This window comes from Blastomyces dermatitidis (assembly GCF_000003525.1).
Source record: "Blastomyces dermatitidis ER-3 genomic scaffold supercont1.1, whole genome shotgun sequence".
NCBI lineage: Eukaryota > Fungi > Ascomycota > Eurotiomycetes > Onygenales > Ajellomycetaceae > Blastomyces > Blastomyces dermatitidis.
In genome coordinates, this window is record NW_025544774.1 from 1,317,785 (window position 1) to 1,344,670 (window position 26,886).

At 45.9% G+C, this 26,886-nt stretch overlaps 4 protein-coding genes across 9 annotated transcripts; 2 read left to right on the plus strand and 2 right to left on the minus strand.

Annotated features, from left to right (window-relative positions):
• Positions 1-192: 192 nt before the first annotated feature.
• On the minus strand, positions 193-9,265 carry BDCG_00226 (translational activator). Its single transcript, XM_045415742.1, has 10 exons — positions 9,003-9,265; positions 6,864-8,944; positions 6,120-6,798; positions 5,875-6,066; positions 1,994-5,818; positions 1,744-1,935; positions 1,532-1,687; positions 1,395-1,476; positions 1,184-1,325; positions 193-1,125 (listed from the first exon to the last, which is right to left on the minus strand). Exons 1-10 carry the CDS (start codon positions 9,124-9,126, stop codon positions 571-573), a joined length of 8,028 nt encoding a protein of 2,675 aa, XP_045271619.1. The 5' UTR covers positions 9,127-9,265; the 3' UTR covers positions 193-570.
• Positions 9,266-9,330: 65 nt separating this feature from the next.
• Positions 9,331-15,206, plus strand: BDCG_00227 (ATP dependent RNA helicase). 3 transcript variants are annotated; one of them, XM_045415744.1, is made up of 11 exons: positions 9,335-10,292; positions 10,345-11,020; positions 11,077-11,967; positions 12,022-12,740; positions 12,793-12,850; positions 12,909-13,050; positions 13,120-13,504; positions 13,562-13,775; positions 13,841-14,171; positions 14,293-14,532; positions 14,592-15,012. In XM_045415744.1, exons 1-10 carry the CDS (start codon positions 9,536-9,538, stop codon positions 14,518-14,520), a joined length of 4,401 nt encoding a protein of 1,466 aa, XP_045279072.1. In that variant the 5' UTR covers positions 9,335-9,535; the 3' UTR covers positions 14,521-14,532; positions 14,592-15,012. The 3 variants fall into 3 exon arrangements, with proteins under 3 accessions (XP_045271620.1, XP_045279072.1, XP_045279073.1); XM_045415745.1 differs by having other exon boundaries at positions 9,352-9,393; positions 9,473-10,292; positions 14,293-14,994; XM_045415743.1 differs by having other exon boundaries at positions 9,331-10,292; positions 14,293-15,206.
• Positions 14,668-17,607, minus strand: BDCG_00228 (uncharacterized protein). Its single transcript, XM_045415746.1, has 2 exons — positions 15,286-17,607; positions 14,668-15,147 (listed from the first exon to the last, which is right to left on the minus strand). The coding sequence occupies exons 1-2, from the start codon at positions 16,200-16,202 to the stop codon at positions 15,033-15,035; spliced, it is 1,032 nt and encodes a 343-aa protein (XP_045271621.1). The 5' UTR covers positions 16,203-17,607; the 3' UTR covers positions 14,668-15,032.
• Positions 17,608-19,884: 2,277 nt separating this feature from the next.
• On the plus strand, positions 19,885-24,963 carry BDCG_00230. Of its 4 annotated transcripts, XM_045415747.1 has the most exons (4): positions 19,885-23,599; positions 23,668-23,914; positions 23,977-24,093; positions 24,192-24,963. In XM_045415747.1, exons 1-4 carry the CDS (start codon positions 23,503-23,505, stop codon positions 24,265-24,267), a joined length of 537 nt encoding a protein of 178 aa, XP_045279074.1. In that variant the 5' UTR covers positions 19,885-23,502; the 3' UTR covers positions 24,268-24,963. The 4 variants fall into 4 exon arrangements, with proteins under 4 accessions (XP_045279074.1, XP_045279075.1, XP_045279076.1 ...); XM_045415748.1 differs by having other exon boundaries at positions 20,680-23,599; positions 23,977-24,963; XM_045415750.1 differs by having other exon boundaries at positions 23,447-23,599; positions 23,668-24,093; positions 24,192-24,641.
• The last annotated feature ends 1,923 nt before the right edge of the window (positions 24,964-26,886 follow it).

The following is a 26,886-nucleotide window of genomic DNA, read 5'->3' on the forward strand; positions in this document are numbered from 1 at the left end:
GTGTAGGCTGAACGCTAGACGGCTAGAGGGCTGGGGAAATTCGAGATAGATGGTATAGGAATGGTGGCTGGTGATGCAGGAGGAACTTACATCTTGATGTCGGCTATTATCGATGGTCGGTCGTTGACGGATTGGATATTCGAATTCTACAATCAATATCGACGACGACGACAGGTTTGGGTTGGGGATGGGGGGAAATGGGCGATTAGCTAAGCAGCGGCTGCTAAGCGAGAAAAAAGTCCACACTTAGGGCTTGCGCGCGCTAGACCGGATCGGGACAGCGCCTGGACCCAGTGGGGACCAGATTTGAGGAACAATTTGTATCTAGACGTTGGCATATTTCAGCTCTGTAAGCTCTAGATGACGGTATTGTTTTACATACAGCCCTATTATTGGTGTAAAATTTGTCTGTAGATGTGATTGCGATGATGAATGTATGTTAAGAGTGAGAGAAGATCATGTGATGAGATTCATCCATTATATCGCCAAGCCATTTTTGTACTTGTGTCCAGGATCCGTTGTGAATGATAAATAAAAAATATACGATCCACCACTGCGTCACAATCAGCATCAGTCCTCGCTTGTCGACTCGTCCAAGTCGATTTTACCCACACTCCAAACTTCCTTCTCGTCTTCAAGCTCGTCGCTGGAAAGGCCCAAGCCCCCTTGGCCGCCTTCCGCTTCTCGCCTCTCCCGTGCTTGATTGGCAAGTCTTAGAGCAACGCGCTTGAAGTAATCTTGCAAGCTCCGTTTCGTACCGGTGGGCAACTCTGCTCCAGGGCCATTCATATACTTTTCGAATACAGTGCTTTCGGATTCAACCACTGAAAACAGCGCCAGGAATGCTGCCTCCGCTGCCAGTTTAACAGGGATCACAACATCCCGCACACTGGCAAAGATGGGAGGCGCAAGGAGAGGGAGATGAGGACGAAGGAGTTCCGGATGCAGACGGCTGACAGTTCGAACAATGACCAAAGCTATCCGGCGAGTGTCGGTGGGCCCACCAGGTTTGATTGCAGGCGCGAGAGCTTCTACCAATGGTTTATCCGTTTCGAAGTTACGGGTTATGTCCTCTGATAGAAGATACTTGCCTGCTGCGAGCACGCTGTTGTCTGATATGAATGTCTGTATAGTAAATATTAGCGTCCAATTCTTCGATCAAAAGCTCTTGTGTAGCACTTACGTCTTTATTTGAAATGCCATTGCATATGACGGATGCAGTCTCAGAATGAAAGTTTTCCACGAGCAATGCTGCAGATTCCACCAGAAGTGCATTGAGGTTTAGAACCGAGGAATGAGTTAGGTGAGGCGAGAGAACACGGCTCCTAGAAATATACGGTTAGCTTCTGAAGGCGATAGAATTCAAATTTGTAAGGATATGAATCATATTTTACTTTATTAGTGGAACGACAGTAGTAGCTGGAAGAGTTTTGACAAGAGCGCCGAGAAGTCGAGCGTTTGTAATATTCATCGTATCTACGGCGGGTCAGCACTGAGGACTTGATCGGAAGACGGGTTCATGGAAACATACCATCTCGGCCATTGGACTCATCGTCAATAAGAGTAAGGATTGTTTGTCTAGATGTGTCGCTCATATTTTTACCCGCTTTGCTTACCACTTCATACAGCGCTCTAAGCATGGCATTTCTGACACCCGAATCGGAGGTTTTGGAGCCAGCAACAAGTTCTGGACCACTATATTAGCAAGTCATGTCACGGAGCGGACTAAGATAAAAAGCTTACCTGCTATGAGTGGGTCAACTCGAGGCGTCAATGTGATCAGTATGCCTAAGCCTTTGCTAGCTCTCTTCCGTAATACATCGCTCGAAGTATCTGCTAGCCCTCTGGCGAATGTCCGCTGTAGTTGTGGTAAGAAGGGCTTCACAAATAGAGGAATTTTTTCAAGAAGCTTGTTCAAAGCCAAGAAAACAGCGCCTAAAGACACATTGTTAGCATACAGTCGCAAACCGACCAGGTTGTCGAGATAACGTACACTTGATCTCTACAGACCGCTCCGAGACAACTCTGATCAATGGACCAGTTATTTGAGTGACATAGGGTCTTAATGCTTCCGCACTTGTCCGGTCAATGATATCAGCAATCGCAAGCGCAGATTGTACACGCTGATCCACATTTCCATTGAGAAGGCCTTGAAGGAATATGGGGAATATCGCTCCAATTCCTTTCGGCAAGCAAAATCCTGGAAGGTCAGATCCTGGAACACCAACTTGCCGCAGAACTTGGCGCGTGGGAATGACCAAAACTTCCATTTCCTCTTTTCGTATGTGTGTAGTAAGCTGTGTTAAGGCTTCCCATGCCGCCTTTACCACATCCCTATCGTGATCATCAAATGAGATAAGTAAAACACGAATTAAATCGGGATGGTAACGCGAAATGTCGACGTCCGCATGGGAGAAAAATCTTCCTAAGCGAGTGGCTGCATTTGCTCGTTTGCGATGGTCCTCATGCTTCACTAAGGTTAACATCACACTCATCGAAGCATTCAGTCCGTCATATTCATCCACAGACTCCAGAATAGTATCGAAAGCTTCTTCAACTTCCTTCTTGAGTTCATCGTCGCTGGTATTGACGATAGTATCCATAAAGGCATTTAATATTGCAGGCAACCTCCGAGTCATCGAAGAACTTGCTACCTCAGCCAATGATGCCAGAGCCCTTGCATTGAATCCGGAGATAGGTAAAGTAAGTAATGTTGGAATGAGATTCGGGAGGATTATGTTGGCTCTCGTAGTTTCCGTCAACAATGTTAGGAGAGCAGATAGTGCTTGTTGTGCATCAGCCTCACTTCTAAGAAGGTGAAGCAAATCAGGTAGAACTTGGTCGACTGCTCGCTTATCTAGTACTTGCTGCAGGGCATCAAACGCTTCGGCAGCAGCTTCTCGGACCGCCTCATCATGATCCACCAGAGCAGTTCGCACAATAGATATGAGAATCTTTTCATAATCTTCAAGTGACTCGGCTGTGGCAGAAACGACGAGCTCTCGTAATGCAATGCAAATACCTTGCCTCGAGTCTACGTCCGTAGATGCAACAAGGCCTGCCTCCAGAGATGGTAACAGTGTTGACAAGACCCCTTCTCCAGCTTTCTTGATTAGTTCGCCTAGAGCATTCCCGGCGATAACCTTCTGTTCCATATTGGGGCTTGCAAGCCGACGAATGATGAGCTGAGACAGGGTAGGTACAAGTTCTCTCAGGGTTCGCGGGGTTGCGACTAGTGCTTTCCAAACCGCGATTGCTGCACTTCTGACCAAACCAGACGTATCGCAACGGCAAATGTATAGAGAAGAAAGAACCTTGTTTCGCTTATCCTCTCCCAATACTTCAAGAAGGGACTGGCCAGCTTGAACAGCCTTGTCATCTTCCTCATCTTCCTCTCCCTTGTTTTGAATGCCAGTGAGATTGAACAGCAGGTCGCCAACCAACTCGACTGAACTCAGCCTAATGCGGTAGTTATCGTCAGCCAAGCCTCTCTCGAGTTCTGGCAGTAAAAGGTCAATGGATTTCGTCGCGAAATTTTTAACGAGTAACCGTCCGGCACGAAGAGAAGTCTCGCGGATTGCTTCAACATCATCTGCCAAGCCAGCAAGAATAGGGGGAATAATTTTGTTAAGATAAGAGGCAAAACTATTTCCAAAGCAGGCAGGAAGGAAAACGAAGAGTGACATAAACCCTTCTCTGACTGACGCCTTAGCACTGGATACATTTTGTAATATAGTAGGCAGCGTTTCTTCGAGGCGAGAAGTACCCAATCCTGCAAGTACCTCAGATAGCGCCTGAGCGGAACCTAGCCGATCACCGGCCCCGGTGTCGGATTTGAGCGTGGTCATAAGACTTGGTATCAGGTCAGGGAGAGCGTCTTCGCCGAGTTTTTCGATGAGGGAGCCAAGTGCTTTGGATGCCGTTGCACGAGTCGTGGGGACGGGGTCAACGATGGCAAGTTTCAACCCAGCGACCAATATTGGCAAATGCGATATAAGATCTTTACGTTCTGTGAGATGGGCCAGACTGCCAATAATCTGAGCTGCTTTCTTTTTGGTAGTTGACCGGTCACCAAGGCCGCGTTCGAGGATCCGCACAACTAGCGCAAGGGATGGCGCATCCAAGTAATGTATGAACGACACCCTTATCAACGCGTCCAAGGCTTCATCGGTGTATTTCGTAGGGTCACTAAGAGCTTTCAGCAGAACACCAACCAGACTCTTCACCTCAGGATTGCTGATCACTTCTCCAAACCGCTGAAGACTGCGGTTCGCGGAATTGCGAACCTCTTTGTGGCTGTCATTTAGGACAATCGTGAGAGGAGGAATGATGTCTGGGAGACTAATAGCGAGTTGCTGAGGGTCAAGGTACGCCATGGCTCCCAAAAGGTCGCACGCTCCCTTTTTGCTGCGCCACTGCTGATCGTCAAGGCCGTCTAAGAGGGTTGGGAGGATTTGCTTGACGCCATAAGAGCTCAAATTTGAAAAGCATGTTTTAGCAGCATCTAAGCAAGCATTGCGAACGTCGATGCTGGGGTCACCAAAACTGCCCAACAGCTGTGGAACAATTTGGATCACATATGGCTCGAAAATTGCCCCAAGGATCAACGAGAAGAGCTCGAAAGCCATAATAGCCCCTTGTCTTTGATTCGGGTCCTTCTTGTTCTCTAAAGCATCCGTGAGGTGGGCCATGATGCGATATTCTCGGAATGCTGATATGCCCTTTCCGGCAACTATGCCAGCCAAACCATAAGCTGCACCACGTCTTGCTGCGTATTGCTTCGAATGCAGAAGTTGGTCAAGCATATCCCGGATATAGGTACCCGTTTCTGTACTTGAGAGTCTGACGACGGGTGGAAGGCACTCAGCGACTGCGAATTGAACCGTTTCGGACGGGGTAGACAGCGCGGCAAGGAGCTTCCCGATAACTATATCAACCCGCTTGTCTCCTGACCTCAGATGGCGAGCTAGGGAGCCGTATAAAACTATCACAGCCTCGTTGAGCCAATCGGATTGCTCACTCGCTTTATCTGAGGTTTCCAATGTCTTTTCAAATAGCTGCATCAATTGCTCGACCTTTTCGCCGCCTCTCAAAGTAATAACAGTGCTACCACTTTCCGCCATCTGTCGTCTCACGAAAGCACTCTTGTCTATCAGTGGGCCCTCATCGATCAAGAATCGGAGTAATGTGACGATTTCGTCTTTTTGATAGCCCTTCGCCATCGCCCCAAAAGCCAGTGCAATCCCACTACGAGGCTCCCATTTATCTTGCCCGTCGATTTTCTTGGGCATACCGTAGGCATCTTTTTCAGGTGCTTTGGGTCTCACTTCTTCCCTGTATTTCGATTGTAGCTTTTCCAAAATATCAGTAAACACCGCTGGGCTAACTTCACAGGCATGGGCAAGTGCTCGGGCTGCTGCTCCTCGAAGTTGCGAGTCCTTGCTATCGAGATATTTTACCAGGAGATTTGCCGAATTTTCATCAACATCGAGAGCATTCTGCTCCCAAATGACTTCCGCCGTTTCTCTATTCTCTGCCAAATTATCATGGCAACCCAACCAGATGTACTCGGAGAAGTCAAGGTCCGTGAGATCCAACTCCGATAGGATAGCCTGGAGAACCGAGGTACGAACTGATATCTCAGGGACTATCGAAGCCTTAAGAATAACTTCAAGTTCTTCTTGTTCGATGTTCTGTGCTATACACCTGCAAAGGTCAAATAGGGTGTCTCGAATAATTTTATAGTGTTGGGTATATATCTGCATAGAGGATATTAAACTCTGCAAGGTGCGAATGCGAGGGAGTCTATTGTCGGAGACTATAAAGCTTGTAAGTCAACTGATTCTTAACCAATGGATATCTATGAAAACCTACATGAATTTGTGTGAAAAGACAGGAACTCTAGAGCTAGGAGAACTTGCTCTCCCTTGCTCTCTTTAGACTCTTCAATTCCATCCCTCTCGAGTATAATGAAAATCAAGGGGAGGATATATGATAGGGTAGCAACATCAAAAGGCCGCTGCTCGGAGCCCAAACGAAGGCGATATAAAATTCTTGCCACAAGTTCTGTAGAGACTTGTCAGTTAAATATCTAAAATCAACCGTTAGTGGAAACCTACCGCCTAGAGGCTCGTCTTCCAATGCTGGGTCTAAGTAGGTTCTCCCGAGTGCTCGCAGCGTAGCTATTCCGACAAAGGGTCGCATTAACCCAAGTCTAGAGGAGATTCGATTTGAACACGCGACGTATGCCGATGCAACAGCATCCCCGACCAAGGCGCCAGCCCCAGCCTTCGCAAGATCCGTAACGCACCCAACAGCTGGGTTTATCCAGGCCTCGACATCAGTTGGGGGGCCTCGAGCAAGACTTTCAACAATCCCGACACCTCTCTTGATTATTTCTTCTTCCGCTTGAACATTCTTTCGAATTTCAGCTTCTCTAGTCAACTGAGAATTAACTTTGGCTTGTTCATCGGCAGTCAACTTCTTCGCTTGCTGGCCTCTTTTCTGAGCAACTTGGGCGCGCAGCTCTTCCTCCCATTTCAGCGTATCCGAATCCTTGCCCTTACCTATGACAGGTTTAGATTTCGTACTAAGAACATCCACAAACATTGTTCCTTCAGGGGTTCGGGCAATAGCAAGGTCGGTTGACTCGAATTTCAATACTCGCTTCGGATTCAAATCTTCATGGAGCTGTTTAACAAGGCGAGGAATAATGGTATCGGGAGCCACAAAAGCCAAGTCAGCCGCAGCGTCCCACGCCGCAGGTCTTCCCTTGGTTATCTGGCTTCGAATTGGGTCCTATCAAAATAGGAGTCAAACACAATGTCACTCACACCCTGAGATAAATTCTTGAGGCGACTTACATCAATAGCTCTTAGGATTTGTGACATGCACTCTTCATATTTTTCACGGACCAATTCCCCCGGATCTATGCCGGTTTTCAAGACCACATCAATCCATTGTGTCCCTGGTATCAACTGTGGGCGGCAGATAACAAGTAATTCAACGAGTTGGGTTTTGAGAACCTCTTTGGATATGTTGTCGTCAGGGTTTTGTTCAGAGGGCGCAAGGTTAATGGCTTTGATTACAAGGTGAATTTTTTCATTTCCGGTCCCCGCACTCAACGCAGCGGAGTCTTTATTCGCAGTATCCAAAGCGTGAAGCCACCCCCACAATGCAGTTATCATTGTCGTCCCAACAAGGGCCGGATTTCCACAGTAGCATTGTTTGAGGGCACTCACTCCATGTTCTCGAACTTTTGGTGGTGTACTAGATGAACAAATCACATAAATGAACGCCTGTCCCCATGAGTCTCTGATCTCAGGATCTCCAGCGTGAAATGCTTTCGATCTAGAAACGGTAGACAATGCACGTATTATCCATATGAAGTCTTCAGTTGAAGTCAGTTTCGTGTAGATTTTAGGATTGAGAAGGAAAGACGGCTTAGGCGATATGGACAATGCTTGTCGCGCAATGTTATCGTATGCCAGTAGCAGCTCCCCTTCGTTATCTTTTCTATTTTCGAGTCTACTTGATAAAGCAGTGAGGACGAAAGATATTGTAATAGCCCCGATCTGAACCGAAGGTAATGGGTTAGCGGCTATGTCATCAGAAGACTCCAGAAGCCTAGCAACAACTGGACGTAAGAAATCCATTGTTAGGCTAGAGCCAAACAGTTGCTCAACATCCATATCCCACAAGAGTTGCCCAATGTTGACCAGCCATAATTTGCGGAGGGCGATTCGTTTTTCACCGCATCCTTTTGTTATGGCAGATAATATTTCCTTTCCAATTGGTGCTGCGATTCGAATGAGGTAGGCGAAATGACAGCAAAAGGCTTTAATCTCGATCTCCAAGGCGATTTCACTGGCTTCGCGGGACAAGACTACCACCAGGCCTCCTAGTACCAGTTGCGAAACGTGGGTGGAAGGCGGAATAGCCGAAAGTACTTGGACTTGAAGGCCACGCTGTTCAGCGTTGGTAATTTTCTGCGTCTTGAGGGGAGCCATCACTTCTTCTACTACTTTCAACAGCCATTGTTCAGCCTTACATCTAGAAACTAGGCTTTCAAAAGCTTTGACAGCACCATTTCTGATGATTGGATTTGTGATCTTAATATTTGTAAGGAGTGGCTTGCAGAAACGAGTGAAGAAAATTTCCGATATATCGACTTCAAAGCGTATTGAGGACGCTAAGGAAGGTATAAGCCCGCCTAAAACTATTTCGGGGGCTCTAAGAATTGCTTTTTCCAGGGATGGCCAGATATTAACCTGAAGGTCTTTAGCAGTAACGAACGATATAAAGAAATCGTGTAATCCTCCTACAATATGGGAGGGCAGAACTGTCCGCGATCCAATAATCTCCTTGGCATAGTATTGCAGTATGGCAGTCTTCAAATCCTCCAGGATCGGTTTTCTATTAGGAATCCGGTCGCTGACTCCAGCTACAATCCCTAGAAAAGGAGCATTTCTTGAACCCGAGACAGCCTCACTCGTCAAAAGAGGAATTGCCCGCCGTAGGATCTCCTCGCCATTTCCCTCCGGAGAAATAACGGCTCGCAATGCTCGTCTAGTCACAATAATTGCCGAGTGCTTCACACTTCCTTTGGTTTTAGCGCGCAAGCAAATTTCAACGACCTTGGCATCTGCGGATAAAATCTCCAATATGCTCTGCGTGAAGTCTGGCACCTCGCTTAGGAGTTGTAGCAGCAGTGAACACCACTCCGCTAAAACAAAAGCATTCGTCGCAGCTATTGTGGATTTGGAACATTCTTTCTTTAACTCCTGTATGAAATATTGTAGGTCGGGGTTTGCGGTTGGAATTCGAAATAGGGAGCGGAGACATTTCTGCACGGCTTGACGAGAGGCGCGGTCAACATAGAAAGGATACGTCCTGAATAAAAGCTTCACAATTGATCGGAAGAGGTTCTGTGAGATTTGTAACCCTTCACACAAAGTCAGTCAGGATATTGTAGCATAATGTGATAGACTGGGCGTTGTTACCAGACAGTTTCTCGTGTAGCTCATGGAGTCCATGACAGCGACGAGCAGTCGAGCCGGAGAGCACCACTCTCTCCAAACTCTCCAGTGAGCCTTCGCTCACGTTGTTCCACTCAATTTCATCCATATCGCGTGGCTCTCGCGCATTTCGGGACTTTAGGCATCGATATGGAGGTTATTTGCGCGCAATATGGATCTCCGGTCGTTTCGTTGTTTTGCTAGTTTCGGAGAAAATGCGGCGAGAGTTTTTCTGTGGGGAGGAGGGGATGCGGCGAAGTCAGCAGTTTGATCACACTTTAAATATTTATTTCTCCAACAGATTTAGATAATTTCTTATTTAACCCACCTCCGCCAACAACGAGGGCATGAACAGCACGTCATTGCATATTCGGGTGTAGGTTACTCTGCTATATATGAAGCCTTATTAGTTTAATTTCTGTTTCCTTTGTTAATTCTCTTTATTATTTCTGCAGTTTTTATATCCCACTGTGCTCTGATATATAAATATATGTCATAGAGAAAATATTTATCCCGTCATGGCCCCTAGCAGGAAGAAGAAGAAGCCTGCTTCAAATCCAGCCAGAGGGTTTACAACAGTCTCAGTACCATCAAAGGTAAAGGCGACTGAATCTTCAGCATCACTATCATCGGCCAATGCGCCAACGCAGCCTCAGGGGGAGTTACAACGCTCAACTGAGTCGCCATCAACCGCTTCCGTCGGAGTCCAACCGCAGCCTGAGCTTCAGCAGCTATCCCCAGATGAGCTTCAAAAGCACCTTGAGGATGCTGAGCTACAGCTACTGGTTGAAAAGTATGGCGTCAAGTGCAAGAACGATTCCACTCGCCAGGTGCTCAAGCTAGAGACCGAGAAACGTATCTTGCGGACCCAGGCTTCACATCTAAATGTTGCGGACTGGTTATCTCCTGAAATTCTCAATGAAATCATGGAAAAAGAGAAACTGGAGATAAAGAAGTCCAGTGAGCAAACTTCGAGACCCGAAATGGAGGAGGCCCAGATACATACAGAAGGAGAGGAACTCTCTATAAAACTTTGGACGCTTCGACAATCTTTAAAAGGTTTGGGCTTTGCGCAGCAGAACATTGATGCAGCGCTAAAAGCCACTCTGCAACTTTATTTCAATGATCCAACAGCTAGTAAGGACATTGTATGGGGCTTAGACCTGGCTTTAGAATGGCTTGGGATGAATTGCGATGAGAAGGAGTTGCCTGTCTACGACAAACCAAGTTCCAAGTCCTCGAAAATTGCTACCGAAGATGCTACCTTTGAAAAGAGTGAGCTCATTCATTTCACCGTGTTTGCAACGCGTATGCTAAACATCCATAGGCAACACATTCCCAACTCCGTCTACCACTGGCTATAATACTCCAAGTGATGCTCGCTCACAACCACGGGAAACTCAAATCAAATCATCCCTGAGCCTGTCCAGCGCTAGTTCTGATGAGTCTGATAGTGACCCAGACTCTCTTGTTCCCAAATATATTGAACTCCGAACGCAGCTCTACATGCAACAGCCAGATTTGTTTAACCAGACGAATAAGCGACAAAGAAAAGGAGTTTTACCAGTGACATTGGCTAATGATCAGGCTTCATCCAACATCGCCAAGCTCAAGAAAAAACTCGCAAAAATTGAAAACGACGTATTATTCGATCGCGATGAGGCCGAGAATATATGGCAGAGTAAGCTCTCCGAGCTAAGGGAACATACTGCAAAATTCCTCCAAAATGCAGCCACTCGAGAATCGCAGCCTGAAACGCCGCCTATTGAGTTAAAAGACACCCAAGTTCAAGACTCCTCTGACGTATTGATAGAAACCATTTTGTCTGATTCAAATGAAAATGATGATATGTTAGGTGGTTTGTTTGCTGCTGATTTGGAAGGCCCTTCGGCAGCGGTTTCGAACACAGAGGCAGAGGGAAACACAGTAGTACGAAGTAGGGATTTTGGCAAGCCAACGGGCATGACCCCGCGACGGGTTCTCGAAGAAGGTTGCCGGGCAAGGTTTGAGAGTCGCCTCTTCTCTACAGTTGTTCGCAGCTAACTTTTGCCTTACAAAGGGACTCTGGGTGTAAAATATCTTACAAAGCAATTTCCTCTACTGCCTTTTCCCACCGAAAAGAGATCGAAATTAAATGGTCAAAAGCACAAGATATCCCACCTCAGGTACCGTTGAGTGACATATCGTACAAAGGAGATTCACATTTGGTATGCGCGGCAATGACTTCATTGTCGACTCCCACCCCCTTAGAGGCTGAGTCGTATATTTCGATGGTGGCTCTTTTCGCAATATTTTCTCATTCTCAGAAAGAGAGTAAAATTTACATGAAGTTGCCTGCTGTGTGGCGAGAACTATGGGATGAATTTGCTCATGTCAAGAAAGAGTATGACGACGAAGTTGATAAAGGAATTCTGAAGGACATTCAAAGGTTAGTCCAAGAGAAAATGTCAACGCTGGAGGAAGACGTTGTTCTTTTGGAGAACTTCAGGAAACGGAACAGCGGAGTCAATTCTCCTGCTCCACGGGGAGATAGCTGGTCGAAAAAAATCACCAAGACGCATGAGCAGCTCCAAGATCTTTGGGTACAAAGATCTTCAACATCTTCTTTTGCGTCCATGGAGTTTTCCAGAAAGTCGTTGCCCATATGGCAGTTCAAGGACCACATTCTAGACACTCTTGCAGCCAATCAAGCAATAATTATCTGCAGTGAAACAGGGAGCGGGAAAAGTACCCAAGTACCTTCATTTATACTGGAGAAGGAGCTGCTATCAGGTCATGATTGCAAAATTTATGTCACGGAGCCGCGGCGTATTTCAGCAATGTCATTGGCTAAAAGAGTGAGCGAGGAGCTTGGAGAAGATAAAAATGCTGTAGGAACAAGTCGTTCCCTAGTTGGATATGCTATCAGATTGGAAAGTAAAATCTCCAGCTCAACACGACTAATATTTGCGTACGTATATCATGCAGCCATTTCCTAATATTCCTTCGCTAACAAATTCTCCAGCACAACAGGTGTTGTGGTTAGGATGTTAGAGCGGCCTAAGGATTTCCAGGATATTACACATCTAGTATTGGATGAGGTGCACGAACGTACAATCGACAGTGATTTCCTTCTAATTATCCTCCGTAGGTTGATGCAGGAAAGGCCAGATCTAAAACTTGTGTTGATGTCAGCTACCGTTGACGCTACGCGATTTTCAAAGTATCTCCATGGTGCCCCTATCTTGGACATTCCCGGTCGGACATTTCCTGTCGAAGTTAAATATCTAGAGGACGCAATCGAGGTTACAAAACATCGTCCAAATAGTGATGGGCTTTCTGCGCTCACAGATGACAGCGACGATTCGCATGACGAGGCACTTGAGAAGCCTATTGAAGACTTAGCATCTTCATTGGCAGGATACAGCAGACAAACCCGAGAAACTGTAACTGGATTTGATGAATACCGCCTAGACTATAAACTCATAGTCAGCCTCCTCTCGGCAATTGCAACCAAAAAGGAGTTTAAGCAATATAGCAAAGCCATACTAGTTTTCATGCCGGGAATGGCAGAGATACGACGGCTCAATGACGAAATCCTATCCGAGTCGTTATTCAACAAAGGTGACTGGATTATACACGCGCTACACTCTTCAATTGCTAGTGAGGATCAAGAAAAGGCTTTTCTTATCCCCCCTATAGGTATGAGGAAGATTGTGATAGCGACAAATATCGCAGAAACAGGTGGGACAATTCTTCCAGTTTATCTCTTCGTCACTCTACTAATGTTTACCAGGTATTACAATCCCTGATATTACGGCCGTTATCGATACGGGCAAAGAAAAAGTTATGCGGTTCGTCATAATCATTATTCCTAACCAATAAATTACCGCAAGACTAACAATGAAGTAGGTTCGATGAGAGGAGGCAGCTATCCAAATTAGTTGAATCGTTCATAGCGCGCGCCAACGCAAAGCAGCGGCGGGGGCGTGCCGGCCGAGTGCAGAGCGGACTTTGTTTCCATCTGTTCACGAAATTTCGACATGACCAATTGGTTCGTTTCAATTATGCCCCTATGCCAACCCATAAAGTAAACCGCCCACATATTGACAATTACGAACAGCTTTCAGAACAACAAACTCCTGAAATACTCCGGCTTTCATTACAAGATCTTGTCCTTCGGGTGAAAATATGTAATTTGGGAGAAGTTGAACAGACTCTTTCGGAAGCCATCGACCCACCCTCATCCAAAAATATTCGCCGGGCTATCGAAGCTCTTAAAGAGGTCAAGGCATTGACAAATGCGGAAAATCTTACGCCGCTCGGCAGACAACTTGCGAAGCTGCCTTTAGACGTCTTCTTAGGGAAGCTGATTATATACGGCGCATTTTTCAAATGTTTGGACAGCGCTGTCAGCATCGCCGCGATTCTTTCATCTAAATCTCCATTCATTACTGCGGTTGGCTCTAGCACGCAAAGAGAACTTGCTAAACTAGTGTTTAAACGAGGTATTACGCATTTTGACACTAATTTTCTATCTTTTCATGTACTAATCCTTGAGGCAGGAAACTCCGACCTTCTGACTGTTTACAATGCGTATTTAGCCTGGAAACGGCATAGAAGTACCCCAGGAATGAGCGAATATGCATTCTGCAGAAAAAATTATCTAAGCCCGCAAACATTGCTCAATATCGAAGATGTGAAAATGCAGCTCTTGGTATCAATTGTTGACGCAGGACTGCTCAGCCTTGACCGCGCAGAGCAAGAATCTCTTGCCAGGTTTGCACCATTTCCCCCCTGGTTCTCTGAGTAATTCCTCACCTCTAACATCAAGTAAAACGCAGATCCCGCTTTACCGGCCGCCAACGCCAATTCTTTACTGTGCCCAAACGGGTAGATATCAATAGCGAAAACGACATAATCATAAACTCGGTCATCGCGTGGAGCTTTTATCCCAAACTACTTATCCGCGAGGGGAAAGGCTGGAGGAATGTTGCTAATAATCAACCCGTGTCTCTCCATCCAACATCAGTGAACAAGAGGCCAGACCCCACGGTGAAATGGCTTTCATTCTATCACATTATGCAGGCTCGCAGTCGATACCTGAATGCCCACGAAACTAGCCCGGTGGAAGATTTTGCGGTTGCATTGCTCTGTGGCGACGTCGAGTTCAAGGTAACTAATCTGTTCCCGCTGGTTCCCAGCAGCGCATACTTCTTCCTTCCTGTGTTCTTCTTCATAAATTTATGCTAGTTCTTTACCACTCGGAGCCTTTGCTAACACAGAGCAAAACCAGTTATACGCCGGCATAATCTCCATAGATGGTTCCCGCATTCGATTCTCCGTTAAGGATTGGAAATCAATGCTCGCCCTCAAAGCACTCACCACTGGAATAAGAAATGTGCTATCGTTCACCATCCGTAATCCGCGCAAAGAATTAACGCCCAGCCAACAAGGTTGGATTGATTTATGGCAGCAGGTGTTTTCAGAGGCAAGGGAAAGAGAGCTTCGAAGGAGTGGCTAGAAGTTAGAGAGAGTCAGTCTCGTTTGTCTTGCTTTTTCTTTTTTTTATTACTTTTTTTAATGAAGTACAAGGAAAATCCTTCGAGGATGCCTCTTCGATCGAGCACGAAACAAGTTGTGTATGTTGAGTGGGAGTACCACACTTACTGGGATATCTACATTTTCTCTCTTATTTAGATGGTGGCTAACCCTGGAGGGAGGGTTGGATACTTATTTGGTTTATTATATTGCAGGTCATTCGGCTACAAAGTTAGAACTACCGCGGTTTTCATCCATTCCCTGAATAGATGCCATGCGAATGAGTATATTCTAGACGTCTATCATAACTATCTATTTCCATACAAGAGTAACCAAAGCAAATTCCAGTACTCATAAACATAATGTACGTGTCTGGAATCACCGGGTTTCGTTGAAGCACGTAACATTAAGATAGGAGAGACATAATACAATGAATCACACGTAACGGGCATGGGAAAATGAAAAAAATAAACCCTCTAAAACCCCTTCCTATTGCTATGATTCTCGTTGAAACATACTCATGACGCTTCTTTGTTTATCCGGCGCCATGTGCAAAGTTGCAAATCGAGCCTCCGGGAGTCGGCATCCGACTTTGATGCTTTCCAGAACCCTATATTCGAGCAGGAACTAGTCAGCACCCTTTAGAATCGAAACGCCTTTAATGACGAAGTTGTACTTGAAATGAAAATTAAACCCTCCAGACGAATATGCGCGCATTTATATCGGGGCAGGGTTGCGGAATACAAACCATTCAACGCCAACAAACTTCACCCCCTTTCCACCGACTCGTTGTATTTCACGCTGCAGTTTCGTCGCCGCAAGTCCCCCGCCAGCACCATTGCCGTTTCGATTATTATTTGGTCTGCCGAGAATAACATGAGTGGCAGTCCGTCGAGCGAGGGCAAAAGTGACGTTCGCACCGTTTGAAACGAGGAGCTGTTTGAGTTTATGATCCGAGATGAGAGGATACGTGGAGCCGTTGACATAAATGGTCAAATTTGAAAATATTCCCTTGGCTGTAGGTTTGGAAGATGCTGGCCGTGAAGTCGTATGGATATTGGATTGAATGGGCTTGGGAGCCGAACTGGAAATGCCTGTTTCCGATTCCCTTGTTGCTGGCGTGCGAGTTTCGGCAGGCTCATCTCCCCTCTTTGGGTTATCACTAGTATAAGATGTATTGTGAACTTGGTCTTGACAGACCGCGGGGTGATCCTTATCCCCTTCGCTTTCCGAATCATCAAGAACAAATGCCCCATTTCCTTTGATAATCCCGCAATGAATCTCGTCATTCACATCGATTTGCTTCGCTTCGGTCCTCCCTCCTAAATCTAGCCGCCTTTTCTTAACGCCACCCATAAAACTCCTAATGTCTCCAATCCGTTCTTCTCTCCGTCTGACATCCTCATACTGCTCTGAAGATACCCATTCCCAATCGCCTTCCCTATTATTTCCACAACCGCCGCGACCTGTTTTATCACCAAATTGCTTTCCAAGTTTCTCTGACAATACCTGCTGCCATCCGGAAGTCCTGCTATTAGAGCTTTCAGCTCGTTGATGTCCGGTCGATACAGAATTCCAAGGATCAAAAGGTCCAAGAGTGGTGGTCGAGGGAGTCGTTAAGACATCACGGATAGAGGATGGTAGAGGGCGCTTATTGCGGGACATAGCCTCTTTTGGGCTTGCTTTGAGACCTAGCAGCTCATATCATGGAGGACGAAGTAAGCGTCCGCGTTATTCCTGTGGCGATGGGAGTTCCGTTATATCTGCAACAGGTATATAGTACTATCCACAGCGGTATCAAGTTTGCCTAAATATCCCACGCCAGCAAAAAGTCTATCTTCAGCCATTTTTGGGGCGATTGTTATCATTTATCCTAAAGGAGTTTAGCTGATTGACGCTTCCCGCGACTCGGGATGAGGTGCAGATCACGTGGATCGCGAACATCCGCGCGCGCCTTGAACTAGCGCTGATATTGATATCGAGGCTCTCATTTTCAACGATCAAACCAGTAAGAAAAGTCTAAGACATCGGTACCGTCGCCAAGCCGTTTGCGTATATGTGCGTTGTACCTGCTTTATGTTTTATCGGGCTGCAGAGTTTTTACATTTTGGGGCCAGTGCTGTTCGATGTTGATATGGTCGAGTTTGCCTCGTTCTGAAACCTTGTACACTGCAAGACACCTATCACTTCGACCAATGTCACAGTCCAACAATTTTGCAGTGGGAGATGTCTGATAGCTCATATTTGATGCCCCTGTGTTTACTTTGGTGAACGGACAAATATATCTGCTTAGTTGGGGCCGGAGTCGTGTTAAAGATTGAAAGGAATCCGGGGCTATGGCTGTCGAATTACACCCGATACCACGTCGATTGAAACTGCTGCGGGCTCAGCGCCTATATTGGCCCGAGAACTCATTACTAGATTCCAACCACTCTGAGTTCCTTGCTCTGCCACATCGTTGCCTCGAAAGTTCTTTCCCTGCGTCTCAGCAGACCATGGCACTGACAGCGACTTAAACTGCTTCATGTACTCAGGTACCAGATGTACTCCTACGGGTTGTTGATAATTCACGCGAAGCAAGAGACAATCCGTTCCATTTTAATGTACATGTACATGTACATGTACACGATCAGTGATAGGCTACCGTACCCTTAACGTGATAAAGTTCCGTTTTCAAGTACGAAGCAGTTAGGAAGGATACTGTCCTCGAGATACTGGCCACGAACTGAATATGCTGCTGCTAAAAATAACAAGAACATTTCACATATATCCAGAGTGCATATCATGATGAGCCTTTGTTGTTAATGAGGAGGACCTTCTACATGATCTATCGTCCGGCGATTTGCAACCCTTGCATGCTCTTCTGGATAAAAATGTAGATTACCAACGAACGGAATATTGTGTCCTGGCCATCAAATCTTTGGCCGCTGAGTTTGCTCTTGTGCCAAATAGCTTTCGGTTGCTGGTTTCCCGATTCTATTTTCTTGTTTTGAAAGTCGTCGGTCAAAATTTCCTCGTCAGCAGCAGTCTTGTTCCCATGGTATCATCTGGTACATACATGCATGCACCGCAAATCCATGCAGTAACGGACAATCAATACATGAATGAACCGTGGAAAACCATACCTTTGACCCGCCATAGGAAGCTTTAACAAACATCTACTATCTCCCATTCGGAATTGATCCCCTTCCCACAGGCAAGAAAATCAATAAACGGAACAATAATGCAGCACAGGTGGCGTTTTCTGTCCTAGAGAAACCGGGAAAAGGCCACACTAATTCCCTTCCCTCCCTTCTTTATGGGGATGCTTCGCCCTTTATCTTCAATAAGAGGGACGGGCTACGTGGCACCTGTGAGATGGGGCCATTTTACCCATTCTACCAATTAGCCGCGCTGTGTATGTGGCTCCAATGGACGAGCCAACCGGCAAAAAGAACTATGACCAGACACCATTTCCATGTGGTAGGGAGGGGAAGGGGCTCATGGGTTTGATGGGAAGTACATGTACGACATGAACCTGTTGTCTCCCGTTAAAGTCACCCCAAGTCGGGCAGTAGAATGGCCTTTTCAATTCTCGATCTATGATCTACCAACATGGACAATGATTCGGCCGTGGGATAAGGCTATTTCTAGCCCGGAGATGCACGATACACCTCGGTAAAATAAAATAAAACCCCTATATCCCATGCCTGGGTTCTTTTTTTTTTTTTTTTTTTTTTTTTTTTTTTTTTTTTAGTTCTCCAGCTAAAGGTTGTCCAGGTCAATAAACGCTCGCGCGTTCTTGTAACCCAAGAATTTTGTCAGGGTACCATGGTTCTGCTGGTTTCTCAAAATCGGATCCAGGTCACCAATACCTTCGAGTTATGTAATTCCAGAGACATATCTTGCCTCCTTGCCCGTGTGTAACCCATTGTTGCGCTGATTGCTATCTCTCGTACCTCTTTAACGGCCAGATAGCTGACGAAGAGCGTCGTAATCGCTGCTCTAAATGGTTTAACTTGCATTATAGATTTTGCTTTTGATATCGAACCTTTTCTTCCTTCCTTCCTTTCTTTTTTTTTTCACGGTTTATGGAAATGTAGGTTCGAACAAGAATTAATCAAAGGCAGTGTGGGACTGCATAGGGGTGTATCATTGCTATTTGCAACTGTTTACGGACCTTACGCACTACAGACAATATATGATGGACAACAATAAACCCACATTATACATTCGTGTGTGACAAGGGACACAGATCTAATATGTACAGCACGTATATTCTTCTGTAGTATAATGATAGCACCTAGAGAAAATACATGTAATGTACACACATGTACATTCTGTTCTTGAATTATCGGAGAGTTACTCCCTCCCAGGCGACCAGACATCTGACCTACTTTGAAATAACACCTCAATGAGAAACAAATGCGAACTGACACTCTGCAGTAAAAATCGTACACCTTTAAACCTAGCAGTTGATGAGCTCCAAGGAAAGGGGTGTTTGGAGGGTTAACCCAAGGCGTCCCATCCCCATGCCAATATCATCAGTAGTAAACAGGCCAAAATAAAAGGTTCATTTCATGCATATAATCGTGCTGCACTTTTCTCTCAGGTGCTGCGCGTCACTCAACGCCACGAGGAAGAGCCTCTGTTGAACAGATTTACCCATCGAGGTCAGAAGTGTCCGTGTTCGAAATGTTGTGGATGGATGGGGTGTGTGTGCGTACATACATGTGTGCCCGGGAAGCTGATATACACACCTTTTGAAGTATCAGACGGGCTTGGCTGTTGACAAGAGGGTAGAGAATGGCGACCTCCTCCCACGCGTTCGGCACATGCATAAGTACACAGAGGGAAAGCTGGGTAGAGGTAGTATTAAGGTTTCGTCTCCCATGAAAATCTCTTCTCAATCACTTATCCGCTAACGGAATTATATGTCTGTTGGTCAGAAAAGGGACAAGAACAGGTATGAAGAAAACTGTACGACGAAGGCTACTCCGTACAGGTTGTCAAGGGGGCAGCTGAGACAACCACAGAGTACATCAAGAGAAAGGGTGCTATGGCACACACCCAATACCTCCCACAGCCGAGGGTAAATAGTAGACAACAATCAAGCCTACTCCGGTCAAGTGTGGACGTGGGCGCGGAAACATGCGTTGATAGGGGGTTGGTTGGGGACCCCGTGGGAGGAGTAACATAGAATGCAACTAGGCGTTTGGCATAAATTCAGGCGCGGACAAAAAACAGCAACATCAAAAACAAAACTTTATTCGAAAGAAAGTTCTCGTTAACACCCGTAGATTCGTACCAACGTACGAAGACCTCGTTTATGATGGACTCAGAGCAGTGAAGTACCAAGTTTTGGGGATTTTGTTCCTGGGCGGTCAAAAAAAGTCACACGACACGCGACACGCCCTTACGCCTCTGAACTCTCCGTGTAACTCAATCACAGCAAAGTGTATTATTATCTACCCATCGCATAGCCTGTAGGCCGTCCGTACAGGGTACTACTGGCGCTGCGCAGCCTTTTCTTCGACAAAAGCCGAGATAAATGCAACGATTCACCATCAGGCTCTGGCCATGCTGAGGGGCCAAGTCGACCAACCATGGGGATGTTATTAAACCGACCCTTCTTTATTATTATTATTATTGTTGTTGTTGTTGTTGTACTCCGTAGAGTGGATCGCACGAAGGTACCCCGTATTGAGCCTTGACGGATGTGTTCCTGAAATCTCACAAGAAAGTCGATGGAAAATAAGCCCATCAGCAAACCCACTTCCTAAAAGAAGAAGTGGCTGGAGCCACTCGGCACGGAGCAGGGGTCTTTGACTAACTACCTAAGTTACTGGGAGGACAGGATGTTCGAAAGTCCAACCAAAGTCGAGCGGACATTCTTGCCTTGTGATGTTGTAAGGCTTGCACAGTACATGTACCAGCGGATGTCTGTCAGCTCCAGATATGTTGGACATTGCTGCAAGAATAATAATAATAATTATTTTTATTCAAATCTCACAGACGAATGTGAGTGAGCCCTGGGTTTGGAGGTTCTAGGCGGAGGCGGCAAGCTAAGCTGGAGATGGTTTGGTGTCGCGGATGGCTCTAAGAAAGGATCCGTGGCGTGGATCCGTCCTGTCGCTTTCTCGCATACTCGCATATGCATGAACGGGTCGATGCAGCTGAAACGGGGCAGGCCATCCACAAAAGAGCTCGGATTTTGCTGGTTCTTCAAGTCTTGGGCCAATTCAGAAGAGGCTAAAAATCTGTACCACGTCGGGAAGCAAGGGCGGCGGTTGGGATGCGCTGGTGGTGGGGTCACTAGAGGCGCCAGGAATCTTGGACTTGGGGAACTTGGGGGGGGTTGGGCGCGAGGTTTTAGAACTTAGCAGAAGCTCGGATAACTAGGCCTACCCTAACTACCCTACCAACAAAAGTTTTAAAAAAAATCACGCAGCTCTTGCAATCCCAGTCGTTGTCAGTCAGGCAACTGTAGGCTGGGGATGGTATACCAGTCCAGCCCAAAGGAGTTAACAAATATCCAAAATTGGCGCCGGCGGTTTATTCCCTAGCCAGTGTCAATGTGCTCAAGGCCAGGATCGCTTTGACCATTTTTTTTTTTCAAATCCAAGCAGGCAAGTTGATCGCCAACATTAAAGAACAAGAAATAATAAGGAATAAAAATCTCGAGTGATTAATTTGCTCCGTTGGGGTTACGATGAATAGTTGACGAGGCTGCGGAAGATATTCTGCGAACTATCCCACCGTGGACAGCTATTGTCACTGCTGTAAGATATTGAGTCTGTGACCGCAATCAATATCTGACAGGCCCACCGTACAACTAGAGTTTTGAACAGTTGAAGAAAGGGGGAAGAATTCAGCTTCTTCTCATCAGATGATGGACATGCTTGAAAACCCAAAGCCACAAAATGCCCCTGCAAGTCGCACGAAACAAAATTTGCCAAATTTAGATGGGAAAATCACGGCACTTCCTTGGGGGGTTGATACAAAAAAAAAAAAAAAAAAAGCCAGTTGGTGGAGTCTGGCAGCCGAGGGTATCTGATCGCTGTGGTCAATAATCCAGGCTAAGGAGATCCCTGGCAGCGTTCCCTACCAACGTACCAAGTGACGACGCATGGATGGTGTGCGGCTTTCAAGGATAGTCTGATGGTCAGCGTGTCACATACGTGGTCGCTGCCACCGCCAGTCAATCAAGACCAGGTGCTGCGATTGACAAGCCCAGCTTCCGGACTATCCCAATTCAGTAGCCTGTTCGCTGGCGATCAACGAAGCCAAAAATTATCCATCGCCCTCTGCTCCTTTGTTCTTGACCTGTTGCTCCCATGATTGGAGGCAGCGTTATCTTCGCTTTCAAAGCCTACCCTCTGATCCGGCCCGCCTAACCCATGAACCGCTGATTTCCCTCACTCACTTCACCCTTTGTTGCTGTGATTCGTTGTCGGCTTGCGATTCTCCCACCAGCCGCCAAATGGTGCGGCTCCAGGCTGTCTAGACCCTCTTTAGTGTGCTGTTGTGGTTATTCCCCCTTGCCCAATGAATGATTATTGACTTGTCTGTTCCTTTTCGACTGTGTGAGTTGGATATCAAAAATGACAACCATTGGGACTTGTCTTCATGGGAATGAATTTCGCACCTTTTTTCTCTTCTTTCAGAGCCCTTAGATCTTCTACTTTCATCGATTTCCTCTCTCTGCTGGTGCCAATATTACATTGTGCGAACATTCCAGCCGAGCCAAACGCCCAATCCAGCAACTGCAAATCATTGTTCATAATACGATCGGACTGGACGTTTGAACCCTGATCCCTGTCTCAGAGGAAGCTCTTGTTCATTGACTTCACGGCCTGCTTTTCTCGCTGATTTCATGGACTCCGGGATTTGCTCTTGCAATCAGGATGAAGGTCAGCGTCAATTTTCCCCGCTAAAGTCCGCCGCCTATCTGGTGAATACTGCTGTCAACGAGACACAACAACAACAAGCCCTGCCTGCGTGTTCGCAGAGTGGAGTCTTTTGTCCCTTGCGTAAGGGAGCCCCGGGAAGCCACCGGGTCCGTCCCTGCAAATCTCACAATTCAGTATTTCGAACCGTGAAGGGTCAGCGTTCCGTTCGAATGATATTTCCCGTTCAATGCTACGACAAGGGTTTTCCTTCCTTCTTCCAAGACGGGAATCAATCAGACAGTGGGATGAACCGTTTTAACCAATTCATGTCGAGTTTACAGGCTGTAGATGTGCGAATGTATCGTCCATGGCTGTAACGAATACAGGCAAACAGACACTAGTAAATTAACGGTGTATTTCTCGCAAACTGTACTCCGTATACCCGCGTACTTTTTCGTTATTTTGGTACCGCGTATTTTGTATAGCTCCACTCTCATACAAGTATATAATGAAGTCCACAGCATCCCCATACAGATTACTCCATACATCCAGTAGAGATTATATCGGGGTTGTTGGCACTGGGTATAACAGGGTGGTGTCTCTCGTTGATATGCGGCGAGAGCGGCCGCTGTCTCTTGTCGATAGGATCATCAATAACCTCCTCCTCTTTGGACCTCGACCATGAATCGATGAGATACGCTGGGCGCTGATGATTGCTGACAGGTCAAGAGAAAAATAAGACCTATTGAATGCGGAGCCCTGGAAACGCCAGGATACAAGAGCCTTCATATGGAGGGGTAATCAGCGGGGGTTGAAATGATGACAGCAGCGAGCTTCCGATCTTTTATTATTATTATTTCCTGAACTATTGACAGGGACCGTCATCGCCAATCCATCGCTGCAATGCCATACCAGACAAAGCAACATCCCGACCCTCGATTGCATTATTTTCCATAATCATAAGTTCCCCCCCCGCCGTGTCAGCTCCGTTAGTCCCGTAGCTTAATTGACATTACTTTCCAGAATTGGATATTAACTTGAATGCTACCGAGGCTAGGCATACAAGGCGCGTGCAAAACATACCGAAACCGACTATGGTCTTGACCACATGGAGACGGCTAATATGTGCAGTTGATCACTCGTATCCCGAGATAGATATTTCCTTCCCACATGCAAAAACTCCTCCAGATTGCAAGTATTTCCCATTCTGAAAAGCCCACCGGCCACAGCTAACTTTATACATTTCTTTTTCAAAAAAGCCTCCGGCTTCCAGCTGAAATCAAAGCTTGAGAGTTCCCCGAAGTGGCAAATTGGACAGGATGTACATTGTACATACATACATACGGCAGAATCAAATTCGAGCGTACTAGAAGAACCCACAAATATCTGCGTTATGCATGCGCAAAATGCGGCCATCACTTTGAAGCCTGAAGAACCCCCACCACGCATCCTGCCCACATACCCGAAGAGCGTTTCAGTCCAAAGCCACCGCCAAAACTATGCAATGTGAGGTTAATTCTGTTCTTGCAGCTGACAGGTCGTTAACGGCGGGCTTCTGTTTTTTCCAGCTTCCTTCCCCCCTTGCCTTGCAGTAACGAGGTTCTTAGCCCGCTTCCCCGACGTTGTCACCAGCAGGGAACGAAATGGAGCCGCCACCCTTATGCACTGTACCGAACAACCGACAAGTAAAGTTACAACCCCTGTCTGCTCGCTTGTGCGCTTCGCTTCCGGATGAATTTCGCGTGTATCTCCTAACAATTGATGAAATTGCTGTTTCTGATAGTAAAAAACGTAAGAACGGGGATTTATCTTACATAACCAAGCTAGATAACTTAGATGAGGCTAGCATGGTTGGTTAACTACCGTATATTAGCAGTATTTGATTGTATGTCTGTTGCGCGGGGTATATAACGACGTCCATCTGCTTTTTCCCGCTCGCCACATGAACGAGGCGGGGATGCAGCAATATCCCCTCATAAAAAAACGTGGATGACTGCTTGCCGTATCTATCACAACCTATAGTTGTGAAGTAGAATGTCCATTGCCCTCCTCTACGTTGCATTAGCACTACCTACCGACCTCATGGTCTACCCCGCTGATATCGTCTTCGCCCTGTATCGGAAACATGCAGGGGAATACTAATGGACTTATCCTTGTTTCCTCTCATCGTGATGTATATATACCACGAGTATACTTATATAATTGTTTATTAGTTAATGAAAGAACTATTAAGAGAGTAAAAGAGAGAAACTCTCTAAGATGCTGTTTTTAGATTGTTCTCATTTAATTTAACCTAACTCAGGTTTCATAACTTGACAGGTATTAATTATGATACTTCTTTACCTAGATGAGCTTCTGAGAAACACACTTTTATCTCACTGAAGAAAGTTCATTTATCTCTTCTTCAGTTATCACATGTTGAATGATACAGTACATTAAAAAATTCAAGAAAAAAGCAATACATTTTTTATCTCTGCCATGGCTGAATACATGCTCTACAAAGCAAGAAATGAGAAGTATCTTCAGAACAGAACAATGAAACACTAGCAATATGAAACACTAGCAATCTTATTATCTGATAAGAAGAAAATATGCTGTGATTCTAGTCTCAATTGAAATATCTCCTCAAGTACATACCTGTTCAAAAAAAATAAAAAATAAAAAATAAAAAATGTGAGACACGCTCAGGCAAACCGTGAACAAAGAAAATGAGTTGTCTGTCTGTCAGTGTCTGGTCACCTATCCTATCATGTTTGATTCTTAAGACCGGTTTGTGTTCCTGGGAATTAGAGTTAGGGCTCAAGCCCCTCAACTTGGGTTTTTGCTTTTTTTTTCTGGTAACTTATTAACCTTCTGGCCTCTGTCCCAAGGTTGTAACTATAGGCTCAAGATTAAAAATAAAAAATAGCCATAAAGTGTGGCAACGGGAAGTCCCGCCCGTCCCCGGGAAAGAGGGTCTTAACCAGAGAATGCGGTGTAAATAGACACAGTACAGTTTGTGTGTTGGGGAATAGAAAAGAACCCAAAACCAAAACCAAAATATGGAAATTAATGCCAGATAAAAAAAAAATTCACAAGAATGTTTGCCTCTATTGTAACTATATTTTCAGGGAGAATTTCTCCTTCTGTCAAGATATCTGTCATGCCCCTTGCCAAGATCAGAGTGTACTGTGCTGGTACATACTTTTTCCATGCATCCATCCATCTGTACGTACGTACAGTACATATACCTTCCTGTGTGTCTGAGTTGCGGTATGCAGGCTCTTCTTTGAGAGAGTTCCATGATCTGCTGATCTGGTACTCTTATTAAATCCTCCGTAGGTGGCGTATATATATTAGTAGTACCTGTATGGGACGTTCTCAACCAGATTTCTGTTCCTGTGGCTTTCAATGGAAGAACAAAGCGGACCAGATAGCTGAGAAGGTGGGAGCGACCCCAAGTGTACTGATGCTAGGAATTCCATGCTAAAATAATTCTACCTTGTCATGCGTGTTAGTATAGCTACTTTTGAAGGGATTCCATTTGGCGTTGTTTGGTCCTTCCTTCTTTGCCGTTCTGGTATTTCTTTCTCCCTTCGAGATTTAGGTTTGCTTGGATCTAAGCTTGGTTCTACCCCGGATTTACCAGGCATAGATTCATGTACGGCGTATGCAGTTCAGTGATAATAGCTGTGCCATTTTACCCTATAAGGTATCAGGTATCCGATATTCCCTGGCACTGAAGCCCGGGTACGGTACGGGGACCAAGGGATGTATGTATTTTATATTTCATGACCGGTTTCGTACGTAGTGTCAGTACAGTACATACATACATATACTGGATGTAATATTTTGAGCCGTATCGTTCTAGCGCGGGTTCCGTGACCGTTCTGTATTGTTCTTTGGCAAAATGAAAAGAAAGATACACGCCTCATGAACAGAACAAAAATAGTATCAAATATCAGAAGAACCAGAGAGAACGAATGAGTAACTCTCAGCTCAACATTTCTTTCTCAATCACCACGTTGCCTTGGGGCTTTGTTGCACAACCGCAACGAAAAGATAGGTGTTGATCGTTACAATGACTGTTGGAGAATGCAGGTGCCAACCAAAGAACTGAAGAGCAAGTGTGACAGTTAGCAGACCTCGAGATAAGTGTTATGGGTTTTGACACCCGGTGAGGGAGATGAAGCCTCCAGGTGATTTGGACAGAGGCCGGCCAAATTGCTCACCGCGGAATTGTCTTCTCTTTGCTCCAGTCTGTAGCAACCCATTCATCTCGACCCAGACCCGGCTATCAGATGAGTTGGCGATGCGATGTTTCAGGTTTGACAGAATAATAACTACCGCCTCGAAGAACTAACAAGTAGCGCGGGTTAGGCCGCGCTTTAGGGCCATTTGTTGCTGTGCTGTGCTTGCGGCAATCATACGGTCCGTTTTGCCGCCTATTATTGTTAACTTGATATGCAGGGAAGGTCGGAGTAGGCTCCAGAGAGAGG